We start from the raw sequence: 27,434 nt of genomic DNA, 5'->3' as shown, positions 1-27,434 counted from the left end.
TTTGCATAGCAATACTATAAAACACTGCCATTTCTGCTAAAAACATCCATTTTTTTCTATAACAGATTACACTGCATCTTTGAAGTGAGAATTTAAGCAGCTAGTGATTATAATATGTACACCATTAATCTTCAGACTTTAATCTCTGTAGTCCTATTTAACACAATGAAGCAGTGAAGCTTCAAAGAGTACGGATGTTTTATATTGTTTACTGAGATATGAGGTAAAATATAAATGAAAGATCTGGGGAATCAAAATTATATCCATAATACTTTTTAATTTGCTTAACGTATTCAATGCTAGCCATGTCAGATAACTACCACTATACTTGCCTTGATGATCAGTAATACGAACATACTGGATAGGGTAAATATATTAATTAGTGCCTGCACATCTTTCCTTCTTGCTGGTGTAATCATTAAATTGATTTTTCCAGTCTGACATGTAATTGCTCCAGCGATGGAATCCTGCTTTCCACTCTCGTTCTGCTTCATCAATATTTCCTGTAAAACATGATATGGGTTACATTAATCTAAATTTGAATCTCTTTACATGCTAATTGAAAAATAATTCTGATTATCAATGTAATTTGCTCTAAATACATTTTAGGATGTTCTTTTGTATCTTTTTCTCAAACTTGGAATGACTGGAAATTCAGTGACAGATCAGGAACAACTGCAAAGATATCATTCAGGCACACTGCAGGGGAATAAAGATGTTTATGTATGGGATTGCTGCTTTGCATAATATTCTGTCCATCAAACATGCCATTTTAGAGCCATCTTTTTGTGAAACCCTTGAAATATTAGTTCAATATATTCTACAGTGAAGCCTACATACCCCAAAGAATACGATACGCAATCTGAGATAGGTAACTTGTAAAGTTACAGTCAAATCACAGCTTTGTTGAAGGCCACAACAGTCCTGCCTTTAGTTTCAATGGATTACAATGGTGACCAGGATTTCACCCTGCTTCAAAATAAATCTACATGTTTAATATACAAGTGACACAAGTTTGGAGAAGGATACCATAAAACGTGCATAATGTCAACGTAAAATCAATTTCTTTTTTCTCTTTCATTCTTGCCTATAAAGCATTTGCTGACTAATCCTGTATCCCAAGGTAATAATTATTGCCAAATTCATTATAGGCATCAGAGCAGAGGGTGAAGATGAGAAGAGTAATAAAAATACATCATTTCACAAGGTTCCCAGAGTATCTTATGGACAGGGATCACTTCTTCCAGTCCCAAAAGATAATTAACCCTAGAGAGGGATGCGGTGACCTTGCAGGAACAACACATACAACCACAAAATGAAAGATAAAGCATACAGGGCTCATTGCATACCGTGGGTCAGCTGCAGAATTTCTGTTAAAGTTCAGAAACCATTGATGATCTATGAATGTCTTTACTCATTTTGCACCTAATTATCTCAGTGTCCCATATTGATGCAGCTTGCTTCCAAAAAATGCAGTAATTGTGTTCACTAGATAACAGCTCCATGAGTTCTTTATGCTCTTTTGACTTTATGTTCTTCTGCTGCAATAGAGCATAGGCCCTTTCCCTCTATAAAAACACTCTTTTCTCCCCATTTTTTATGATCTGCCAGCACTGCAAGTTTAACTGGTTATGTGAAAATGAAATACTTTTGTGTTTTACACATCAGTAGAGAAAATATTCTGGAAAGAGAGTTAACAGATTCAGAGATTTAGTTTGGAGAAGCATGCAGTAATTTGGTTGCTTATCTGCAGTTCAGCTCAATACATCCAAACCTTTTTGGTCTGGAAATCCAGATGGCAATTTAATGAGACTTTGAAATGAGATTTACATTACTTTGTTCCAGTGAGACCAGAAATAAAACCAAGATACTTTTTCTTGGGGAGATTCTGTGCTTCTTGTAATCAAAAGTGAAACTGTGTACAAACATAGGAAGAAATATTAAAAAGTTAACCAAATTGCTCTCAGTTCAAATAAGTCAATAAACTTGGTTACATCAGAGTTCAAAGAAAAGTTCAGAAAATATATTTTTTTTTCCCCCTTGCTGGCCATAGCTGTGATTAACCCTGAGAACATTTGTAAACGCTGATAATAATAACAGCATGTTTTGATTACTAAGCTGTGCCGATATGATTCAGAGAACTAGAGGGAGAAGACACACACACACACATTGTTTGGCTTTCTTGACCCTAGGAACTCATCTCTGCACACTTCTAATTTCAGGAATTACCCAGGATTTCAGAGCCAGATTTTCCACTTGTGTCAGAAGGATTGGTCATCTGACGTGAACCATCACTGGCATTATTAGAAGAAAGAAAACTTAAACCTCATTTCTGATCTTATTTTAGTTTTCAGTTTTGTTTATCCAGGCAAAGATTCCATTTACGAATTCAAAAAAACCTGTTCTTACTTTAATTATTCAGGTTTAGATGTGTTTGAAGTCTTAATGTGCAGAAAGCATTTGTGCCCAAAGACATTGGAAAGCGAAATAACTTTATAATACACACAGCTTCAATTAAAAGTCATTGGTTGAGAGTATAAATTATGAGACTGTTCAGCTGGAGAAAACAGACAATGAGAAATTCGGACTTGCCACCATTATGAATCTAAAAGACAAGAGAGAGAAAGGAAAACACTGAAGTAAGAACTTGGATTCCTGTTTGTTTGCTTTTCCAGCGATAAGATTCAACTTGAAGTCACAAGTCAATGCATCCCACTATCACCAACATCATCAATTTCTTTGAAACAACCACCTATGACTTGGATGAGCTGACAGCTAGAAAGCAGGAAAAAAAAAAAGATGAAAAAAAGGATAAAAGATTAGAGAATTTGACTTGACTGATAATTACAGCTCAGATCACTGGTTGCTGCAATTCTCGGGTAGTGAGCTGATAATACAGTGAGGTTATTTTGCTATATGCCATCTTCTAGATAGCCCGACTCCACAGAGATACTAATTAGCCTAATGCAAAGCACAGAGAAGTTTACAAGGAGAAGGGGGGAAATTTCAGGAGGCGATGAATCATATCTTAATGCTCAGAAAGGTCCCAGTTTAACAGAGGAAAGAAAAAAAAAGGTTGTTTTGATTCTTCAGCAGTGTCAGCACAGGCAGCTGGCATTTCTTTTCTTTCCACATAGGCATACAGCCCTCAATTCAATGGCATTATAGCAAAGTTATATTTATCTCCATAACATCATTTGTTGCTCTGCTACATGTGCCAGTAAAGTGCTAATCTCGAATTTATTTTTGTAGTATTAACATTAAGATTGAGACAAAGGCCAAGTAGCTGTTATGACACAGCATAATTAATAAGGGATGACAAGCTGGAATTCTTTTTTTTTCCTGTCCTCCTGAACAGCTCGTAAATGCTGGTACCTGCAAAACTTCTTGGTTCATCAGTATCGTAAACACTACAGCTTTATGCTGCTGTATCTCTCATGGTGATAGCTTCCACACGATATGCCAGAAAGGAGAATACCTACTTCAGCATCTCTGTATTCAATGCTTTTTAGTCACATGCTTTGAATATCAATGCTTTAAAAAAAAAAAAAAAAATTAATCAAACAGTGTATTTTGTTTTTATATATATTTTTCAGGACTTCAGGTTATTATCATCATCTTTCAAATGGAAGTTGCCCTATCTTGGGGGTGAATAATTTTAAGAGCTGTTCTCCCTCTCACATCCAGTATGCAAAATGCTGGAGCTGGGAAGAATTATGATTATAAAGGTCCACAGATGGCTGTCATAGGTACAGAGTGGAATTTTCTTTGTCACCTGCAAGTGAGGTTTGTTTTTGGCTAATCCACTTTTTGCATGCATAAGGACTGCAGTACATATCTCTATGGAAATAGGCAACTAATTCTGATGGTGACTTTTCTAAGTCATCACACCTTTAATAGCCTGAATACTCTAAGTATTGTTTTATGGAGTCCAGATGCTTTTGAGAGGTTCATAGCAAACACAGTGATTTTGGTTATTACTACAAGAGGTTGGACTTCCCTCTGTTTCTAGTTAATATCTTTTCAGAGCCTATGTATTTACTTTTTAATACAATATATTTCCAATAGCCACTTTGAAGTTTGACTTCCTTATAGATGATGTATGATGCAATAATATCAAGTGAAACAGAAATGTGTGCACTATATATATTGGACACTAAAATAGTAATGAAAGATAAATGGAAATCTTGGCTACCTGCAGCTTTCTATAATCTAGAGGAAACAGAGATGTAAATAGCTGGGGCTCAGGATGCGTTAAAGATCATTTGAGGAGGTAGAGTCTTACAGAGATGCTTTTATAATTAACATATGATTGCTCTAAAAGCTTCTTAAGAGTCACTTACTGTTTATTGTCCCTCCAGTGTGTTTCTTTTAGAAGCCATCATCAGAAAACGTTCTGGTGGTTGTCCCGGTGCTTCTGTCCTCGAATGAAACATTAAATGCTGAATGCTCCTGCTTTATCTTTGGGTGACTGTGAAGGGAGGGTACTCTGTGTGCAGTTGGCCCTTTGCAATAGAGCTACCTACGTATGTGTATGTGAGTAGCAATTGTGTCAAGCTGGGATTGAGAACCCACATAACACATGTCTAAGTCTGGTGTATCTGCCTACCAACTTAAACTCACATCTTCAGATATAACCTTACATATCCCAATCGAGTGGGGAGACCTGAAGAAATCTTCCAAAAATCATAGAAAATACTCTAGAGATAGAAAGGTCAGAATTATCTATGTGAGTGTTACATTAGTGAGTTTTATTATTTTTTTTCTTCTTAATTTTCTCAACCCTAAACCACAAGGTTTATTTATACATATTTTTGAACACATCAGATCTTTTTGCGTGATCAAAATACCTAACCACAAAGATAGTGGGAACTAGAACTGCCTCAGTGAACCTGCCTTGGTCTGCCACAGCAGTCTGCTTGCTCAGACTCAGCAGTGCCATATGGAGAAGATGTCAAAGATGTAGCACAACTTATGCAATGATCAGTATCTGGTTCCTTGATAAGCATACCCATGTCAAACTGATCATTCAGCAGTGCAAGGTCTGCAAAATAACTCAGTTTGATTGTCTTCGTGTCCTAACTGATGCAACCCTACTTTGTCTATCTGAACTAAGCTTGAACTACAACTTGCAGCAATGACACAGCATTTCCTTATACCTTGTTTTCTACCACCTTATATCATAATAAAGTAACCCTGCTTGTCTGTTTCAGTAGAAGAAATGATGGAAGAAGCATCAGTTGATGAAGAAATACTTTATATATATGGAATGTACTGTCCCATGAGTTCTTTTGGGCATAAGTGGAGATACGGAATGCAAAACACTATTTCAGCAAAGAGAATTGTTACAATACAAAGTGTTACGTCACGGTTGCAAGTAGAAACTTAAATGTTTCTTTGTCAGAACTGTGCAAGATTGTGTAGGGAATAAATATATAAATATATATATAAACATAAATATAAAAGCAGTATTTCTGTTACAGTATTTCAGGGACTGATAGATGTAAATATATGACAAAGCAGCACTACTTAACAACATTCTTGTCTCATTGCTAGGTTAGGATCCAGGTTCAATGATTCTTTTCTTTTCCATAGAGTATGATGCCCATCACTGCAGCTCCGGAAATTTTATCTAACATCTGAACATCTTATGGAAATAGAGTTACAAAATGGAAACATGAAGGCTTAGATTGAATTATCACATTAATACCAAGCAAACAAGCCTTGCATGAAACAATTTAGATTAAAGTATCTAAAAAGCATTTTTACCTGTCATTTCCAGTACTTTGGGGAAAAAAATATTCCAGAAGCGACACTGCTGAGCACGTAGTTTTGTAAGTACCTCCGAAGCATCAGTATTTAATGTTAAATATTTTTGTTCAGTACTGGTAAAGACTGGCCATCTTGTTCCATTAATCAGGGTCCCATTTGGATTTCTAAATGATAAAGAGAAATATTTCATTTTGAATGAGGACTCATTTCATCATATCACATAAGGTTTTCTGCTTGGTTGTTTTCACTCAACAGTTATTAACTTAACTATGTTAGTTTGGAATTACTGGAGTACACTTTTTTAAGCAACTGAAAAAACCTGAATGAAATTCATTTTTAAAAAGTAAAACTATATGCAGGCCACTCTGAAAGTAATGCCTCCTATTTATTTATATGGAAACTGCAATGGATACAAAGAGCAAAATAAGACTATTTGATAGATGAAATTCTCAGCTACAAAACTCTGTTTTCCAACACAGACACCTGCCTTAGCAATGCACTTTTGCCAGTGATAAACAAGTGCCTGCAGCACCTGCGCATAAAAATCTGCACCAGCTGGTCACAGTCCGCGACCACTATTAATGTCACCACTGTGTACCATTCACCATCACCTCACTGTGCTCACATCCACTGGTTTGTCAGCAGACGTCAATAAACATCAGTGGGTGTCACTTTTCCCCCCACACTTTTGCTTTATATGCACTTCCATATCTGATGCCATTTTGTCAGATTGCCCCTCTGCTGCCATCTGTCATAAGGGAACAAAATGTAACAGATCAGCCAGGCCAGGCTGGATGGGACTTCGAGCAACCTGGTCTAGAGAGAGCTGTCTCTGCCTATAGCAGGGTGTTGGAACTAGATCATCTTAAATGTCCCTTCCAATCCAAACCATTCTAAGATCCTATGACTGGTGGAAAGGTTCAGCCATTACTGTCATTCCACCAACAACTGACAGGGCCAATATAACAAAATAGAAGGCATTTCTTTCAGAGCAACCCTTGTATAGACACTTTATGATAAAAAAAATACTTGATTAACTACTATGCATAAGATACGTGTATTGAATATGGAGATTCTCATAGAAGCTGTATATTATTACCAATGCCTTAAAAGAATAAGCTAGTTTGGAAGGTTTCATGACTCATGTTTTAGTTTTAATATTGTAGACCATTTCAGATAGACAAACTGACTGGATGAAATAGCTCAGAAAAAAAAAATGCAAGTAAAGGTTCAAAATTGCCTAAATTTTGCATTGAAGCTATAGTGGGAGAGAAAAGAATTATTTCTCATTAACAAGGAAAAGTTCCTCCTTGGGCTATGCTAAGCTCCAGTAGAGGAGTGCCAAACATGAACAATTACAAATCTTCTGGAAATTGGGAAGAGCTACAGAGCATTTGGATCTTTACAACACAGACTCTGCACATTAAAGGATCACAGCTGCTAGTATTAAAATAGTTGTGATAAATATTTATAATACATTCATTCATAGGGCTCTAGTGACAAACATTAACATTCAAAAGGACAGACAGATCCAGCTTTCCCCTCCGAAAAGGGCAACATGTAGTATCTATTGGATGGATCTCTATGACTAGAGAAAAAATAAATTTGAGTGTGTTTAAAAAGAACAGAATGTGAAACATTGCATTAGAGAACAAATGAGAATGAATATGATATTTTAGAAAAAAAAGTGGATGATCTGTAACTGTTTAAAATACAAATCTGTATTAGTTCTGAAGAGGTTAGAAGACAAATTAAGTATCTTATTTCTGTGCATGCAAGAGGACTCATTTTCTTTGCTAGAAGACGACATCAAGGAATGGTTTCTAGGGCAGAACAATGGTAGCTGATGATCCTCGGCAGGATAAATTAAGGAGAAATAGAAGCTTCGTTAATTTGCTTTTCTCTACTTCACTTTTCACCAAGACTTCATGGAGCCTGCTTGAGCACTGCTTGCCACTAATGGGAACAAGGCAGTGGGTACAGGTGGGAGCCATCTAAACACAAGATTCAGCCACTGAAATAGTACTGACACATCTTAGTTCATGCAGAATGAGTCAAACGTTTGCCCCATTTCAGCATTCTGCTTTACTCTAGAGTTCATAGCACTGGGTATCATCCATTTACAGAAACTCTTACAGACTAAGAGGTTCAATAAACCATTTACTAGTTGGCTCACTTCCTTACTGATATTTCTTTACTAATTTTGCCCTGATTAACTTATGGCACCCTTTTAACCACGCATTTATTTGTGACTCGAAAGAATGACAACTTAAGCAGAGTTGACTTGCACTTCATTTCAAGATCAGAACACTAATGGTGCTGTCAGTATTCATTTAACAGCTTTTATCCTGTGAAATAAATCATGACACTCCACATTATAACTTGCAGGTGTAGGGGGGATTAAACAATGGCTACAGATGTATTTTACCAAAAATTATTGAAAGAACTGTCAGAAGAGTGCAGCATTTTGAAATATGTGAGCGTGCTGATCATTACATACTCTCTAATTTCCAGAATGCTTACTGTTCAAAGACACGTCCAGTAATTCCCATCTTAGCTTCACTACTGAAAATTTCCAAAGTTAAAAAGCAGTTCCAAGCTAAAGCAAAACACAGAGATCACAAGAGTGCAATGCTTAACTGGTAAGAACAAGTTATGACTATGACCTCACTGTACTATTGCAATTACATTTCATTCCTCCTTACTAATAACTTCATGAGGAGAATTGCAGTGCACAGAAAAAGCTACAAAATCACATAGTGTCCAGACCAAACTCCAAGTTTAATAATATCCACATAAAAAATTAAAAGTTTTGTGAGAATATCCTTACCAAACAAAGAGGAACCCAATACATTTGCAACCATAGAACAGATCAATATGATGGGAAAGGCATTACAACAAAGGTGCAATGACAGAAAAACTGCCACGATAGAGGGGTGATATAAAGGAAGGGAAAAAGTTTGCTAACCCATATCAGAAGATTCTAGGTTCAAAGGAGAAAGCTTCAAGAAGGGATCTTAGAAAAGAGATCCTTCCATACTGGCAGTCAGCCCTTCAATGAGGTCTAAGAGAGCTGCAGCCGAGCTCCACCCCTTCCAGTCACACAGATGAATTGCCTTCACCTGTGCTCCCAGGGCTGACTGGGTCCATTCCCCAGGCGTTCAATCAGCAGTTCAGGCCATGACTCAACAGTTCCCATACAACACCATACAGGCCTACCTGTGTCTGTGTGTGGTTGGGTGAGTGATCTTGGCTGACAGATTAGAACTTGAAGCTACTGAAACAATGCTCAGAATTTCTATGGAAACCTCCATCCTGTGGACTTTATCAGCTTCTCAGACCTCTTAACGTTTTGATGCTATTTCATCTTCTGATACCATTCATTCGTGTCTTCTTCGTTACATTTCACTCCTAGCTACCTCTGTGCCGTCAGTAGGATTTGAAAGGATGCCCATTAGGGCTTGGACTACATTTCTATCATGCATCAACTTCATTGAATTCTAAAAACATTCCTTATCCTTAAGCTCTAGCCAGGAAATATCTTCCTTTTGTTCATAGAAAATGCGAGGTTCTTCACTGAATAATTTTAGCATATTTTCTATATGCTTATTTTCTATACACTTTTTAACATTGTGCAGGAGTCTTAGGGCAATTAAGATGTGCAATTATCTGAACTGCTCCCAGAGAAGAAATGTAAGAGAAGAAGAAAAGAACCCAAACTTGTGCTTACACTATGGCATACACAGAACTTATTTCTATATTTCTTCTGGGTTTTTTTGCTTCTCATATGCCATGAGGTTTCAGGCTGGGCTCTTCAATATTGGTAGCAGCTCAGTGATGTTTTCTCATTTAGTTTGTAAAGATAAGTGTTTAAGGCAGCCAAACATTTTCTCAATAACTTGAAAAACAGTTTTTAGCAATTCATCTCTACTAAAGCTGCTCTCATGTACCACCTTTACATATATATGCTACCACTAAAGTTCATAAGCTGCACTGCAATCCTCTGATCTGTGGAATCTGGTTTTTGTTTTTTTTGTTGTTGTTGTTTTGGTTTTTTTGTGTGTGTGTTTTGTTTTATTTTTTAAATTTACTGCTCCACAGGTCATACTTTCCCTTTTTGAATGTTGCATAACCATAGTTGTCAATAGAGTTTTATCTTCAGGGCTCATTCATGGGAAACATTCCAGATTTGACAGCAGGAGTGAAGAGGGCTTTAGATGAGATAACTCACTGGAGGTGTCCAAGGTTGTGCTGGATGGGCTCTGGGCAGTCAGACCACAGCAGCAGTTGGGGCTGCGTGGGTTTTAAGATCCCTTCCAACCAACCAAAGCCATTCTGTGATATCATGATCATTTCTGTGTATTTAATGTTCTTCTTCCAAAACTTCATAAAAAAAAGAAGGCCAATTTGTTTCAGATGGAAAATTCAACAACCTGAACACAGTTCTTTTCATCATAATCAAAATGCCAATGTTACCATTCTCATTAATATGATCAATATAGCCTGGAAAACAACACTAGCTCACTGCATATTTATTAATATTTATAGCATTAATTTGATGGTTTATCAAACAAATTCACAAAAATTTAATTAATCTTCGATTTATTTTTTTTCTTTACTTTTCTATTTCACTTTATTTTTGTGAGTGAACTTTTAATAGTTTTCACTCTGCTGTGGTGTCTCCATTTAACAGAGAGCTTCTTTTGCACTGTTACACTATACTTTGTCATCCACAAAGAAAAATCTGTGATAGTTCTCTTGGAAAACAGCTTAGACACAATTTACCTTTGTAAAGAGTATTGCAAAGGCTGTACCGCATGCTGGTTCAGATTGTCCCATACCTTCATTCTATTCCTGTTTAGCAGCTCTGTTTATAACAGGATCTAGTCAGCACCTTGCGTGTTTCCCTAGAGAAAACTGCAACAAGTTCATCCATTATTTCATCCGTCTAACACAGATTAATTATACAAATCCAAACTTGCTAAGAGATTCACAGGTTGAAAGAGCTCTGCCTCCAGCACCAGGCAGCCCCTTGCTCCAGCCAGACCTGCCTGGAAGGCCACAAACACACACTGCTTTCTGCTTAGCTGCAGCTGCTCATAGAGATACTGCTCCCCGAGAAGAAGCACATACTAATTTCCCCTGAGAAGCATGTTATTGCTCTTAATTGTCTCTTCAGTAGCTGCTGGCTTTCCTCTGACCCTCTCTGAAAGCAGCTCAGCAAGCTCACTGCCTGCAGCTCACCCTGAAGAGAATATCCCATTCCTCTCTGAGCTGCAGAGCAGTAGAAAGGTGGCCTCTCTGTACACAGCTTACCTCTGCAGCTCTCATCAGAGCAGCACCAGTCAACAAAACAATGCACAGCAAGGCAATTTGTTTCTCGCTGCCTTCTGCAGGTTATCACCACACTGGCATTCTGCTGGCATGTGTCTCGTTAGCTGAACGAGGTGCCTGCTGAGATTAATGAAAGGTTATGATAATGCTGCTGCACCCTCTTCTTCCCCTGTGCAGTAAGAATTGAAATTAAATGGGGACTTGCTCCTGCTAGGTGCAACTTTATTGACTTCACCAGGGTTGTATCTGTTGATGCTCACTCTCAATTTTGCCCCCTTTTCTTTTAAACAGTTGGTTTAAAGGGAGGAGAGAATGAATGTGAATCATTTTTATTAGCTTTCATGGTTCCTTGCAGCTATCAGGCAGTGCTGGCAATCAGCTGTTTTTCATGGGATGCCATTTTACTCTGTGTTACCATGGGCACAGGATAACAGGGAGAGGGGAAGTGCCTCCCAGCTACCTGGGAATGCAACAGCAGCAGTAATGCTGTCTCTTGCATGTTTTCTGCAGCTGCATAACAAAGTCTTTAAGAATTATGGAAATAGTAATTTCAGCATCAAATAAGAACTACACTGTCATTGCAGGAGTTGCTGAAGCCTGCACAGATGTACCCCAGGTACATCCCAGCAGCACAGCCAGGGCAGCAGCATAGGTTCCACCCTTAGGGTTCCTCTTACATCAGCTCAGTGCAGATGTGAAATCTAACAATACCTGCTAAAATGTGAAACCTAATGAATGCAATTAATACTGTAGTTTGAGTTTGCACTTGTAGAAATGCAGAACAAAAATATTTTTTCTGTGTTATAAACTTTGGTTGTGTTTTCTTCTAATGTGTTTTCAGGAAGGTAAAAGAGACTAAGAGCACAGAGCAGGCAAAATGAATAAGAGGATGAGAAAACATCACCTGGGCTATAGGATCAACTGTTGGTATCCATAAGAGGCGGGAGGCAGAGTCATGCTGGCAGAAAAAGAGATGCCAGACTCAGAAGTGATACCAGAGAGTAAATTCTAATGATGCTGTGAGTAAACATAGCCACTTACTTTAATAAAGCTGTATGTAGACAAATGAAAAATTACAGGATGATAAGAGCTAATGAATAATAGTGTCATCTGACAGGTCCCCACCAAAACTCTGGCCAACCCATTGCTCCTCAGAGGGACAGGATACGGCAGTGCTTTACCCTTTCTGCAGCACAAAGCCTGACTCCCTCCTGCCCATGCCTCAATCAGTAAGCAGTCCCACTGAGGGTATCACACATTGTGAGGAAAGGCCATGAGATCTGTAGCCTAAAAATAGATCTCAGTTTCCTAACTGATTTAGTAATTGCTCTGTTGTGTAGGACATCTCCATTAATCATGATGGTACTAAATAAAACACCCAAACAAATATCTTCAAGTACTTCACTTAGCATTTGAGCCAAATGGATGAATCTTTTTTTTTTTTTCTTTTTTTTTCAGCCTGGAAGAGAGCACGTTGTTATTTTCTCTTCTCCATCTGGGCAAGGAGCAGTGGTTTGCTGATGAAGGAGCACCCCACATTCCAGGCTGCCTTTGCAACCAAAGAGCCAGAAGTATTTCTAGCATTAGTCAGGCAAACATCTCCAGATATCTCACGTAATTTCCAAAGGCCATGATGCATAATATTTATACCTGTATTCATCTTCTTGCCAAAAAACAATCCCTGCGAGGCTAACCACAGCTCTGGGTGGTGCTGCAGTTCCTGCAGGGATGGTGTGGGCTTGTGTATGGCTTTGCTCCCAAGATACAACTGGGAGTTTAACAGACATTTCCCAAACAAATCCTACCAAAAAGATTTGTTGAATCTTCTCCAGCTCCCAGACAGTTTGGATTTGTGCTGGTGTCTTCCTACCTTGCTGTTAGTTTCAGATGACTCACTCTCAACTAGACACTGGAGAAGACCATGGTGAGAAAGACTCAAAATCCTCTATCTGAGGGCAGACCTCATGTTCTTGTGACAGAGACAACAAACCTGTTCTGGAGCTTATCCTTAGAGAAGTCAGTAAGGGAAAAGTTCAACAAGCATCTCTACCACCTATAAGAAAAACTGTTAACTTTCAGAACATTTTCCCAAGTCAGCTTATCATTTACTGTATGCTGAAAGGATCTGAAGGACTGCCTGTGCAAAATCTCTATAGTATGCCAAATATTTCACACTAAAACATACTCTTTGAGGCTTTCTGTGGTTAGAAACTGCAAAAGCAAAGACAAGATGACAGAGACATTTTCCTGTGTATTACCTAAGGTTTGTGGATTGGCTCATTTAGAATAACAAAGACAAGGGGAAGTGCTACTCCTAAATAAGCAAGTTGGAAAGCTGACATTCACAAAAACACATATTAGCTTTGATGTCACTTGGTACTCTTGGTACATAATACCACATAACAAGTTACCTTGCTGTTTTTTATTTAATTGAGACAGCTTTCCAGGGTATTCCTTGATAAGAGCTAATCACTAGCCATCCTATCTATCCTGATGGATTCTCTGTGTACGTGTCCTGACGTGCTTAATATTTTATTTTTAAATATCCTCTTAAGGTCTTTATCCTCTCAGACTAGTGGAAAAGACAACAACTATCCAATCTATCAACTGAAAAGTCTGAGTGGTGTCATTTATAATAACCAAGCTCTAAAAACTTCCATAGTGAAAGGTGACAACTCAGACAGGGATATTGTCAGCCTGCAGTTTGCTGAGTGATTTGAAAGCATTCACAATTATCTGTTTTATATACTAAGCTTCTCTGAAGCCTCATGGAACTGGCATTCTCAAGACATCTGGCCTGTGCTCCTCTGGCACTAAGAAGAATATTAGAGTTTAGAAAATAAATACTGAGCATGTTTAAAAGCACTGATTTTTTTTTTTTTTTTTTTTTTTTTTTAATAAGAATGTGATTCTTGCAAGAAAATTGTTTGCTATTTCCTTAATGGGACACCAAAGTCATTGGCTGTGATCCTGTGATCATTGAGCCTTACTTGGATTTCCATTGTACTGAATGAGAGGGCTTATGCGATTAAGTACTACAAGTATGAGAGAGATTGCAGAGTTGAATCCTCCAAATTACTTTTCTTAAACAGTTGTTGATGGAAAGTTCATTATTTTTTGTTGTTCTCGCTCACAGATTACAAACATGAGTTCATTACCTAATGACCATAAAGTGCCTCTGAGTCCCTGCTAAAGGAAACTGCTTTGCGAGTTATATTGAAGATAAACATTATTTCTTGTGCTGATCCTTGAAGAAACGTGTAGGATCCAGCTGGCATACTTTTTAACTGACAGAAACTGGAGAAGGACCTTGCAACTAGGCTTTCTTACGTCTTCACGGGCTAAATAAAGCTCAGGATATTCCTTCCAGATTCCAGCTTGGTGACAGCCGTGGTGTGTTTAAGTGTCTTAGACTATAATTTAACATGGTATGTGTTATTACAAACAATATCAGCTTCAGGAAATGAAGTAACAAGCTGTTGCTTCTTTTTTGGTCTGTTTTCTGCTGAAAACTGATTCATGATGAGTTTATCAAGCTGAAATGATTCTTGCTTGTGCATGTCTTGGTACTTATTCATTAATTCCAGCTACATATAAAAGATTAACAAGGAAGGTCTTAAGGTATTGGCTATTAATACAGTATTTGAGAAATTTAGATGCAGGATGTTCTGTCTTAGCAACTTGGGCATGCTTGTAATGCATTTAAGAGCTCAGTGCCTCAGATCTCTGGCTCCAGGGTTGGAGTCTGCTCTGGTATCAGGACTAATAATGAGCCAGGTCAGCCAAGCCAAAGTTAATTAGCCCTTCAGACCCCAGCAGTGTATTTTGAACCTCCTGTGTCCATGCTGGATGGAACCTTTGTACTTAGGTTTCCTGCACTGTGAAAATATTCCAGCAAAGCTCAGTGCTATATCCACAAGTACTTTATTCTTTTTGTTTAACATACCTTGCATCTGATTTGTTATTTTGGTTCATGTTTGAAGCGCAGTCCAACACTTTCTGAAGCGATTCAGTAAGTTAGAGGCTAATCCAAATCCAAACAAATGGGGCAGGTTATTTGACTTCAGAAAGCTTTGGATCAGGTCCCAGCTGGAGAAATACCTGCAGCTATTTACAGAAAAAGCTTCTCTCCTTCTGGACAGAATTCACTTGGATGCTTTCACACCTTCTCCAGGACTCGAGGTTCTAGTGTGAACATTCACAGTTCATATTTAAGTCATTTTTGAACAGACAAAAGAGAGTCATACTATGGCTTAAGACTTTTTCATTCCAAAGGACTTAAACTTTTTTTTTTTGTCGATTGTTCCTGCAAAGTATTCTGTAAGACCCTTATGACCTTACATATGGTACCAATTTTAGCTTTCAAGGACTACTGCTCAAAGATACTATTTTTTGATACTCAGCAGAAAATCAAAAGGAATGATAGCTTTTAGTCTTGTAGAAGCTGAAGAGGAGGGCTATTTGGAAAAGAAACAAGATGCTGAATCCTATTTTGACTTTGATGGAGGAAGTCATTTCCACATAATGTAAGTAAAAGAAAAAGTAGACAGGAACTGACATAGCATTTTCCCTTCCAGTCATCCACTGAAACTCGCTTATCTCCTTTACAACCACACTTTTTCTCATGGCCTTGGAAAATCTGAACTTACGTAGTATTCTAACCAGAATTGCTCCCTGGAAATGTCTAAAGAGAGTGTGTAAAAGAAGAGAAAAATGTTTTATTTCCATGGAACTATTAATGCTGTGTTTTAAATTCCCGGTTGGTTTAGTAAAAATTATCAACACTGTTGGTTGTGAGAAAGAGTAAATATTGTACTCATATGTATATGATTGCTGTTTCAAATTCTCACTTTCTCTGCCATTAATAGAGTTCATTCACGGACACTTGGAAATTGTTAGATAAATTGATGCAATGCTTTCCTTACCTCTAAAGACCAAATTTTCAAGACTGGCTGAGTAATGGATGCTATACTGCGGTGTAATATTTGAGATTTGCTTTCAACTGTAATTGCCCTAATCATGATTTCTTTTCAAGATGGGTACTCCACATAGCTCTGAACCCAAAAAAATCATCTGGATGCACTGTGTCATGATGGAGTTGATAACAGTAGCATTTTTCTTGATGTTTTCCTCTACTACTACTGTTTTATTTCTGTTGGTACGAAGATCAAAAGTTACAAACTTCAGTTGCCATAATTGTAATTATCCACTTATCACTGTTATAAACTCTCCGTGGGTCTGACATCTGTAAGTAGAAATCATACATTTTTTTTACATTAAACACATTAAAATAATGTCCCAGCGTTACAATGTCCTCTGAGTCTGATTTAAACTCAATCCTGGAACCAAGAAAGAGATCTCTAAACAGAAACTTTTAAACTTAGAATCATGAAAATCGTGATCTCAAGAAGAAAGAGTACGTGAAGAAGGGAAGATATCTGAGCCAGTTTGAAGTCCTTCTGTGCCAAAATTAAGAGGGCGTTTGTGGAAATTTATAGCACACGCACTACTTCACATCTAGGAAAAAACAATCATTTAAACCTCTAAGCATTTCCAGTTACACAGAAAATTCACTTGGAGGCTACTCTTTGAGAATACCATGATGAATAAATGATGAGAGACAGATACTCTAAACTTCATTAGTTAAAATAAAAATCACAGTATTTGAGCAGCAGCTCCAACAGAATATAAAACCTCTCCGATGTAAGTTTGAAGCAACACTCCACAGAGTTCGGGCTCTGTGAAATTAAGAAGTTGTCTTATTTTCCCTGGAGGAAAGGTAGATAACAAAGGTCAAGGCCAGGGATGTCTGGGAAAGAAGATGATAGCAGCAGCTTTTAATTTTATATCTGCAGTAGAGTAGAAATTTTTAACATCACTAACTGTAAGCATGTAATGTCTGATTTCTACTTATGCAGCTCCTAGATTTGTGAGGACAGAATCTCACAAATCCTGTGACTAAATTGCTAACTACATTTACTCACAACTGACTTCTCTTGCAGTTGATTGAAAAGAAAAAAAAAAAAATTAAACATCTTATTGAGCTACCTTTGAAAATACAGTTAGGTAACCTCTGTTGCTCCTCATTTCCTCTTTTTTCCCCTCTGCCACTTCCCTGAAACAAGCCAATCTCCAGTCTTGGGTAGTAAATTAAAATTTGTACCACACGGTTTCCATGCCTTGTGTGAAACTCCTCAGTAGGACTTCAGATTAATGTTCCAAAATCAACTGGAAAAATGGGGTTTGCAGACCTTTGAAACTCCAATTTCTGTCTTTTGATGATGAAACAAGGACTACGCTGCAGAAACACCACATAGAAGAAGAGTATCCCTAAAAAGAGAATTAGCTACATGCGAACACTAATTAGAACTTCAAGGTGACTTTTGCTACCATGTCTTTACACGTCTGTATTTATGATTCAGGGAAAGTAATCCCTAAATCTAGATTATCTCTGAAGTGTGTCGCTCTTATATGCGAACACTCTTTACACATAATTCATACCAGGTTAATGCATGCATTTCACTGTTCACAGATACTTTCACCTCAGAAATACCTCATGGCAAGTATCTGAGATATTTTTTCTTTTGTCTTTCCATCTGTTTTTTGTTCTTCCTCTCTTCTTTATATCTTTTCTTGTTCACCTAGCCTCTTGTATCTGTTAGCATCTTCCTCTCTTGTCTTCCCATCTTTTATACTTACACGTGCTACATCAAATGCTGAATGATTTCCATCCAGGCTTCTTATTCTCACCCCCAAGTTTAGGATAGAAAGCATACCATGATTTTATTTTAACTCTTGGAACAGTTGTATCTCTTTGCCTCTCTCTCTTTTTCCCAAAACATACCTTGGTAAGCTTCCTGCAGAGCTTGGGTACAATGGGGAGGCATGTCTGGTACGGGTTTCTCTACATATCATAGAATCAGAATCACCAAGGTTGGAAAAGACCTAAAAGATCATCCAGTCCAACCATTCACCTATTCCCAATAGCTCCCACTAAACCATGTCCCTCAATACAACATCCAGTCTTTCCTTGAACACCCCCAGGATCGGTGATTCCACTACCTCCCTGGGCAGACCATTCCAGTGCCTGACCACCCTTTCTGAAAAGTAATACTTCCTCATGTCCAGATATCTCTTAATCAAGAGAGTAAAAAAGAATTGCATCCAAGACATTTCCCTCTCTTCTTGCACATAATCAGCCAAAGGCAGCATAGCTCTATAAAACCACCTCAAAGACATCCTCTGTGTTATTTCTTCTCTTCTGCCTGTGTGTGTGTGTTTGCATGTCTGCCTACATCTCCAGACGCAGGAAGCTCACCTTCTTCACTTCCAGCACTGTGGATTATCACTGGTGGATTTGATCCTGCAGACTTTGACAGTATTTCAAAGGTATTTGCAGTCTTTTCAAGCTGTGATTGTCACTGCGGTAACTGAGCATGTGCCAAAACTGATTTATTGTCCCCACAATTTAACGTGGAATCAGAGAGCTAAGTTAGAAATCATTTTAGGAGGAAAGAACAGAGTATCAGATGCACTAAAGTGTTCAGATGCTAAATTGACAAAGTCAGCTTAGAAAAACCAACTAATACAGCTTTCTGTGCAAAGCAGAAAAGGTTATAGCAGAATTCTTTTTTTTTTTTTTTCTTTCTAATTGAAATCTGCTGATTTAATCACAAAGCTTTTTAGTTCTTCCGTCATCAGGAAGAGATTCTTTACCCACTGTCCCTTTCCTGGCAATTGCATTAGAGCTCACTCTTCTGTAAAACATTGCCAGTGCTATACTCAAGGCAAAGCTTTGCATTATAGTTTTAGGTTCTAGTTTTACATCTCGTTCAATTACTTCTACAATATTTGGACATTTCTTTAATAGATGTTCTCATCTCATGTTTGGAAATAATGATTTGACTCATCTTTTGCAGAGAACAAAATCTGTATGGATAGAATTGCATTTGCTGCATATATGAAAATCAACAAGGCATCTTGTAATTTTGCAGTATTTGCAATATTAAGCCAATCTAAACAATTTGTATCCCAGGCCTCTTTTCAGAAGATGACTGAATCAAATATTCCTGTTTTCAGATTTGAAATTCAATGACAGCTTGTCAGCTTGCAAGCCAGAAACAGAGACAACTGCCAAGAGTCTCTAGTTACTGATTTTTTTTCATGATGCACTATTTTCAAATGTATTGCTTCACTCATTTCCATTACAGCTTCTGAATACAAGAATACATATGGACCATGGAAAGATGACGAGCCACTTTTAAGTGCTCCAGAAATGAAAAGTGGAGAAATAGGTATAGTGGACAATAGGTTTCCTAAAATTAGACCATTTTTACACATGTCCATGTTGCCCACAGTATTTTTTTCATGTCTCACACATGATTCCCATGACACAGAATGTGAGAATGCATGTGCTCTTTTGGGTCAAAATTAAAGCTTTGCTTTTCACCAACACAGGGAATGGAATATTTTCTATCACCAAATATCTCAGCGCTATGTAAACTTTCTTAGTTACCGAAATAACTTATAGTGGCTGGAAGGTTTATTTTATCTTTTTTTTCTTTTCCCAGTATACTCTTCCCTTTCCATACGTAGGTGATATAGGTCCCCAGTTCAGTCTCTTGTCTGGACTCTATATGAGGCTGTTGTTTTGGTTCTCACTGCTCTGAAACTACTATCTATAAACATGCTGTGATAAGTTAGTAACAAAAGCACTGAAATTTATTATATGTCTACCAGTGGAACATCAGGGAAAGGCAATAATAACTGGGCAAAGTGCTTCAGAGCTTTAGTGGGACAATCAAAGCCTCACAAATTCTCTTAAAACATAGGAGGAAATATTTCAAAGGCTTCACTTTATAGAAAAAGCTGCAAAGATTTGTTTCAGCAGTTCTAAAACTGGCAGCGGGACAAGTTTTGCCAGTTTCCTTTTATCCAAAACATTTTTCACAAAGCCTTAAAAAATACTATCTCTGTACACTCCACTACAGTCTTGAGTTCTCATCTCATCTGATTTGTCTATCTCCTTGTCAGCTTACGTCACCTCTATCTAAAAAATACAGTTAGCAAATGTAATGAATAAAATAATGCAAAAAGCATAACCTAGCAACCACTGATTTGGGATGCCATATATTTTTTCATGATAAATAAAACTTCTTTTCAATGGAGTTAGCAGAGCATTCTGTTGGTCATGATTGATAGTACCTGTTAGTGTCACTTGCTTGCTTTCAAAAGCTTTCTCTACAACATCAAAAGTGCAGCAGAGAAAAGAATTTTAGAACTATCTCAAAATAAAAATTTAAATTTATTTGTATCACTGTGAAATTCACTTAAAATCAAGTATGCTGGGAAGCATTCAGAAGGCCAGCTATGATAAACTAACCAACTGTTACAATGAACTTCACCTATATACAAACATGATTATACTGAGCTTGAATCTCCCCTTTCTATATAGCATCAATATCACACTTAGGTTTTCACTTGAATACAATTTGGCCACGTTCCTTTGCCTATCCAAATTTGATGATGTTTGGATTTCTACCTACTGTCATTAAGGCATTAATGATGGCACTAAATGATGTTCATCTGCCAATAGTCTCAAACACAAGAATCAGATGAGAAGATCCTAGGTGAAGGAAAACAGAATGTACTTAAACCCAAATTTAAATCATGGCAATCAATTTTGGAATCTGTTCTTTCTCATAATATAAATATTATATTAGACTTGATGTTTTTTTAGAAAGCACCAGTAATAACCCTCTTCTCTCCATGTTTGAGATTTCCAAGGGAGCAATGACAGTGTTGTTCTCTCAGGGCTCAAACATATGCCAAGAGCTCAAACAAGTGCTGTTCTCTCAAGGCTCAAACAAGAAAAAATGTTGGATGATATCATGATAACAACATTAAGGAAAGGCTGGGATAATCAGCTGAACTTGCTTGATACTGAAAGTACAGCCAGTGAAAATTGCATTCATTTTGAAACAGCAAGTGCATCTATGCCTTAAAGCTTTTGATATACAACCCCAAGAACTAATTGGCAGTTCAGTAATCTTTGCCTTTCTCTGCATTTTAAGGGACATCAGCATCCACCCTACACCTAGTGGCACTCTGATCAGCTCTCACAGAATAGAAGATTGTTCACTGGAGCCATGTTCTTCTAAACACCGCGAATCAGAGCACGGTATTTTTCTCTGCACATAGCTCACACTTGCAGAATCTAACAGCTAACCTTTTCCACTGATTACTTAGATCTGCTCTTGGAATAAATCAAGCATATTCCTGAGAAGGAATGCTAGGAATGTACAGCTGGAGGAGAAGATACCCACAGAGCAGTTTGCCTCGCCACAACTCTGTGGTAGGTGCGTACCTATGCGTACCTGCCAGCATCAAGGGTAGCACTAGCTAGAAATAATCCTATGGGCTGAGCCTAAAGGACACTACCAGGAATCCCATGGGCTTTTCAGTCTGTCCTTTCTTCCTTACTTCATAGAAATAGAATCTGCTCCAGGACAGAGATCAGATCTTTTCATATGACCATTTTTAATCCAGTTGCTCAAGTGAGAATGAAAAACAGATATCATTTGGGTCAAAGTGGGGGCTTTTAGACCCCTCATGAGAAACACAGAGCCAGAAGCAACCCACAGCAAGCTGCTGAGCTAGAGGTGAGCTGAGCTGTGCCCTCCCAGCCAGAAAGCACCAGGATAAAACTGACTTTTATGAGTTCAGATTAACTTTGTCTTATCTCCTTTCTTCTACAGGCTGCTCTTCCCTCTCTTACATGTTTGAACTTCTGCATATTAGCATATTAGGTCAACCCCCCTCATTACGACTTGTGCTATGTGATATTTCTGATTTTCATCTTTTTTGCTCAACTTCTCCTCATCTACTGGAGCCACGAATAGTAATTTTTTCCCCAGATGTTTGTCCTTTGATCATGCCAGAGTTGACTATAAACATTATGCCAAATTGGGCTTCCCCAGTTCTATATAAATGTTTACTGTGTGTTCAGAGGTGCAGGGAAAACAACAATCAGCTCTTACTGTTGGAGTCACTAACAGTTTTTATTCCCTCACTTCTTTTACGTTAGGAATATTAAACTTAATACATCTGCAGTCTCGATGATGAGAACAGTAGGATAAGTGGTTAAGTGACCAGATCATTTCCTGGTACATAAATTCCATGAGTGTATTGTTGACCCTAATACTGATGTTTTTTTATACTTGCATTGGAAGCAGAGGGAGGGATTATTTGCTATTTGCTGTGGAAACCATTTGAAATTTGATCTGTAGGCTAACCTAATTACAGTGCTAATGATAATCAGACGAGATGTCTGGACTGATGGCTAAAGCCTGCTGTGAACTTAAACCTCAGCGAACTTCATTTTAGCCAGCTACAGCAACAAGGATTGTATACTCTATTTTGCACAGTAGGTAATTGAATTTTATATACATATGAACATATATCATAGAATCACAGAATCATTTGAGTTGGAAGGGACCCTTAAAGGTCATCCAATCCAATTCTGTTGCAGTGAACAGAGACAATCAGGTACTCAGAGCCCCCCAGCCTGATCTTGACAGAGATGTAAACATTCCTCTGCAATATCTTGCATAGAACTAAATTTCTCTTCTGCTAATAAATGATTCTGCTAAATAAAAAAATCTATGGTCTCTGGATGGCTGATATCAGATCCTGGTTGCAGCATGTAATAAGGAATCTTTGCCCTTCAATGAGAGCCTAAGTGACACCAGCATCAAAGCAGTGCTATCATAGCATGTCTCCACGATGAGGGAGTTGTTACCAAGTTTTGCCTGACCTCATCATGCAGACTTCATCTTGGGAATCTATCACATGCATTCTGGTATTGATAAATCAAGCACACAACTCATTTCCAAAACGTGTGCCCCTGCTGGATGCATTTCTCTGCATTAGCCTTTCACTCAGAATTCACAGGGAGTGGTGCCTTCAGGCTCCGAAAGGAGAGGGAAGCAGGAAGAGATCTAAGATTAAATTTTTCATTTAATTTTGGTAGAATAAAATCAATGTCAAAATATTATGCTTTTGATGAGTATATTTAACTGTACGGTCATTAATCTGAGTTAAAAAGCTCATCACTTACAGTGAATATATACATATATTTCAAGATCCAATACATAAATGAGATAGAACTTTTAATATAATTAATACTTCTACATTAAAAAAATGTGTCTTCTGGAAAAAAAAAAAACACAAAACAAATAAACCACCATGTCGTAAGTGAATCTGTTTAAAAAAGGTTTGTATGTAAAAAATTTCCCCTCAGAGTGTAACCTAAAGGGGCTACAAGGCGCTGCAGCAGCTGGGCTGCCCTCAGGCTGGTGCCAGACAGGAAACGCAGTGGTTTTGGAGCTGAATCAGAGCCAGCACAGAAAGGAGGACTGTGAGGTTGGGGCAGATCAATTAACCATCATGCATAGGCACACAGCAGCTCCTAGCATAACAGCATGGTCAATGCAAATAACACTTTCCTTGGATGAGTAAACAGGGGAATATCAGGTTGAAATAGGAGACAGATGACATCTGTAATTAGGACTCATTGGGGATGACAGTGTTTAATTCTAACACGGAAAGTTCCAACAAGGTGTTGATGAATCACAGTTCCGGAGGAGAGGCACAGTTATTATTCAAGACTTGGAAAAAATGTATAACAGTGAGAAACTCGAGAGTATAACCTGCTTTGTTCAACAAGAAAAAGGATTAAGGGTTATTTGAATAGAGCCTAGAATTCTCTCTGCTTGGAACACAAACTGTAATACAAATCTCAGAAACTGCCAAACAAAATTTAGCATCTGGGAAATGAAGAACTGGAATAGGCGCATTCCGATCAGACACAGAAGTTCTCTTTATAGCTGTAACTGTATTAAGTTAGAAGAACCTGCCAATGTTTGTGCTGAATTTTCCATTGCTGGAAATGCCTAAATCCTACCTATGTTTTGTTTTACGTACAAGGTTGCACGGACTGAATGAGCGCTACAGTCTCTTCTGATATCAAATAAGAAAAAGAATTAGATACTATCCCAAAATTCATTCTCTCTTTCCAAATCTGCACACCCTTCATGAATAAAAAGAAAGGTCTACCATGACATACAGAATCACAGAATGGCCCAGGTTGGAAAAGACCTCAAGGATCATGAACCTCCAACCGCCCTGCCACATGCAGGGCCACCAACCTCCACAGTTAATGCTAGACCAGGCTGCCCAGGGCTCCATCCAACCTGGCCGTGAACACCTCCAGGGATGGGGCACCCGTAACTCTCTGGGCAGCCTGTTCCAGCATCTCACTACTCTCACAATAAAGAACTACAATAGAGGACTTCAGAAATAAAACATTGTAAAAGCACAAATTAAGTGTTTGATCCTATATTTTCAAAAGCACAGGTTTCTACATGTATAATTAGGGGAGAGTGCAAACCAAGCTTCTGAGAAGTCAAAATAGCTCCCCGATTGCATGAGGCTTGCAGCCTTGAGACCAGTTCTACGTGGTTCTGGTAGCAGCTGTTTTTCTTACTGCTCTGAAATGTTTTCATTCCAAACTTAATAGTACATTGAGAGAGTCCCAGGATGCCACCGTGCAGAGCAAGAGCTGTCTCACTCTTCTCTTGGACACCAGATAAATAGACTGAATGAGGGGCTATATTTAATCCATTTCAAACATCCAAATGAAATATGCTTATTTGCTTCTCATGCGGGCTAGTACGTATTTCATTTAAGGATGAGCCTAATGGAAACAGCAAGAGATTTGTTACCGTCTTCAGTGAAAGTCAGGACTATACTTACAGTGCAGATGGGAACATAAAGCTTTCTGAGAAGAACATCCAGCAAACTGAATCATTTCATCTTCTGAACATAATAGACCTTCACATTTACACGTGCGCTTTCTGAACAAATTACATCTCACAGCTACTTGGGCTTTGCTCTTGTTTCTACTGTTTAAGGTCTTCAAAGTTTTAACTATTTTATTTTTAAAACTTGAGACCACTAACTTCCTTTGTAATTGCTGCTACCACAGCAAAAAAAATGTGTTGTGCTTGCTTTCGTAGGTGAATGCACATTATTCTCTTAAGCTCACTCACCACCATGAGCTAAATAACAGTTTATTTTACTAAGATTGTGCTTTATCGGAACTAAGACAGGAATTCAGGCTAGCTGAACAGTTAATCCTGCCTCAGCATTCCATCAGGAGTCAAACCACCATCAACACAGTTAAGGTTCTGCTCATGCAATAACAACCATCTAACCAAACAGAATTCTACAGCACACTTACCCAGTTTTTGCAAAACTTGCCCAATATCTTAACATGGACCGGCTCAAGATTTCTTCAGCTTTGGTGTAATTAACTCTTCTTTCTAAAGGCAATCCGAACACAAATTCAATCTCATAACCGTGCATTACTCCCATCCACTCTGGCCAAGGGAGCTTTGAGGATCGATGTTCAAAGAAGTAAAAGAACACGTTGTTCCCTACTTCTGCAATTTTTTTGGCAAACTCCATCACAGGACATATTATATGGTAGTCCCCAATAACGTCATCCATGGCATCGCGGTAATGTTCTGGTTTTTGCTCATTTTCCCAATCCGTGTACTGAAAAATGATAGATTCTATAGCAAGTTGGCTTGCTTGTGGAAAGGACAGAGTTAAAGCTACTTCAAATTGTGTTTTATTGATCAAACTGTCACTGTCCTTGCTGAAGCCAGGGACTCCATATACTAGAAAACTCGTTCCTTCATCTTTGTTAACACCAACCAAAATCTGTGTTTGCTTGAAAACGCCATTCTCAACCAATGTTTCTGGCATGTCCACTAAAAAATCACCATCCACAGTTGGACAAAAATAAATGTGTAAAAGAGAGAAATAATTTACTACATAAACTTCATTCTCCAATATGTCCTTGGGGTCCTGGTCTTGGAGGCAAAGAATTAGCTCTGTCTCATCGCTGGTGGGACACTGGAGTTGTTTAGCTAAAGCTACTGTTCTCCTTCTGGCTTCAGATGCTGGAATTGCAGTCCAGGGGGCATTTACAGATCCACTTTGCATGATGGCTCTTGTGAATAATGGATGGCTTTTAGGAGAAAGGATATGGTAGCTGACAGAAGCCGAGCCAGCGCTCTCTCCAAATATAGTCACACTTTTTGGGTTGCCTCCAAAAGATGCTATGTTCTCCTGAACCCACTGAAGTGCCAGTCTTTGATCAAATAAACCTGCATTTCCAGGAACTTCCTTGTTTCCTGGCAAAGCCAAAAATCCTAACGCACCAGTTCTGTAGTTCATGGAAACTACAATGACTCTTTCTACTCTGGCTAGAAACTTGCCATCATAGACAGGTAGGGAAGTTGACCCAGTCTCAAATGCACCCCCATATATCCAAACCATGACAGTTGCATTCTTGGGCTTGGGAGAAGGAATCCATACATTAAGGTATAAGCAGTCTTCACTTAAGTTAGTTTTTGGATTCCACATCTCTGTTCCAGGAAACCCAGGGTAAGTTGTATCTATAAGCTGGTAACAGGAGTTCGCGTGTTTAGTGGCATTCCAGATACCTGACCACGACTCGAAAGGCTCTGGTTTTTGAAATCTCAGGCTACCAACAGGTGGTTTTCCATAAGGTATCCCAAGGAAGGCTGTCACAGTCCCTCCGAGTACCTGCAGGTTCGTTCCTCTTACTCTGCCTTGCTTGGTTGTAATAATATTGTCTTCAGGCACTACCTTCCTGATGAACATATACAGGAGAAGAAGCCACATGAGAAATCTGGCACAAATGCTCATCCCATTTGCCCAAACCATGATGCCTGAAAGAGAGGAAAAAAGAAATTCAGGATTATCGTTTCCATGTATTAACACCAGAGCCAAACCTGTTAATTCAAAAAGGATGCTGATCATCCCAAGCAAACTTAAATTAAGATGGTGCTTCTGCACAAAGCTCAAACAGTCTTTAACTTAATGAAATATCTTTTGCAAGATCTTATTTCCCTAAAGCAACTTAACCAGGTTCTTAACCAGGTTCATAACCATCATAATCATGACAAGTAATGTATTTTTATAAGTTAAAATTAACATAGAAAAAAAAAGTTTTTGTTTGTTTCCTTTGTTTTTGTTTATTGTAATTTACACTACTGGGGCTTCATAGTTTAAGTATGGCCTGGTCTTTTCTCCCTAAGAACTAAGTAATAGCTAACATTATATTAAAGCAAAGGATATAGATATTATGTATCCCGTTTAAGCAGATTAGTAGTCCTATATACAACAACCTTTCCAAACACTCTTACAAACACCCAGCTTCATCCTCTCAAAGT

At 38.2% G+C, this 27,434-nt stretch overlaps 1 protein-coding gene across 1 annotated transcript; it reads right to left on the bottom strand.

Annotated features, from left to right (window-relative positions):
- Positions 1-375: 375 nt before the first annotated feature.
- On the bottom strand, positions 376-26,925 carry BCHE (butyrylcholinesterase; the record flags this gene model as incomplete). Its single annotated transcript, XM_079539974.1, has 3 exons — positions 376-503; positions 5,770-5,936; positions 25,409-26,925. The coding sequence occupies 3 exons, from the start codon at positions 26,923-26,925 to the stop codon at positions 376-378; spliced, it is 1,812 nt and encodes a 603-aa protein (XP_079396100.1).
- Positions 26,926-27,434: the final 509 nt, after the last annotated feature.

Source organism: Tetrao urogallus, assembly GCF_951394365.1.
Source record: "Tetrao urogallus genome assembly, chromosome: 9".
In the NCBI taxonomy this organism is placed as follows: domain Eukaryota; kingdom Metazoa; phylum Chordata; class Aves; order Galliformes; family Phasianidae; genus Tetrao; species Tetrao urogallus.
The sequence above is the reverse complement of the archived record's forward strand: the minus strand, read 5'-3'. Positions and strand labels throughout refer to the sequence as shown.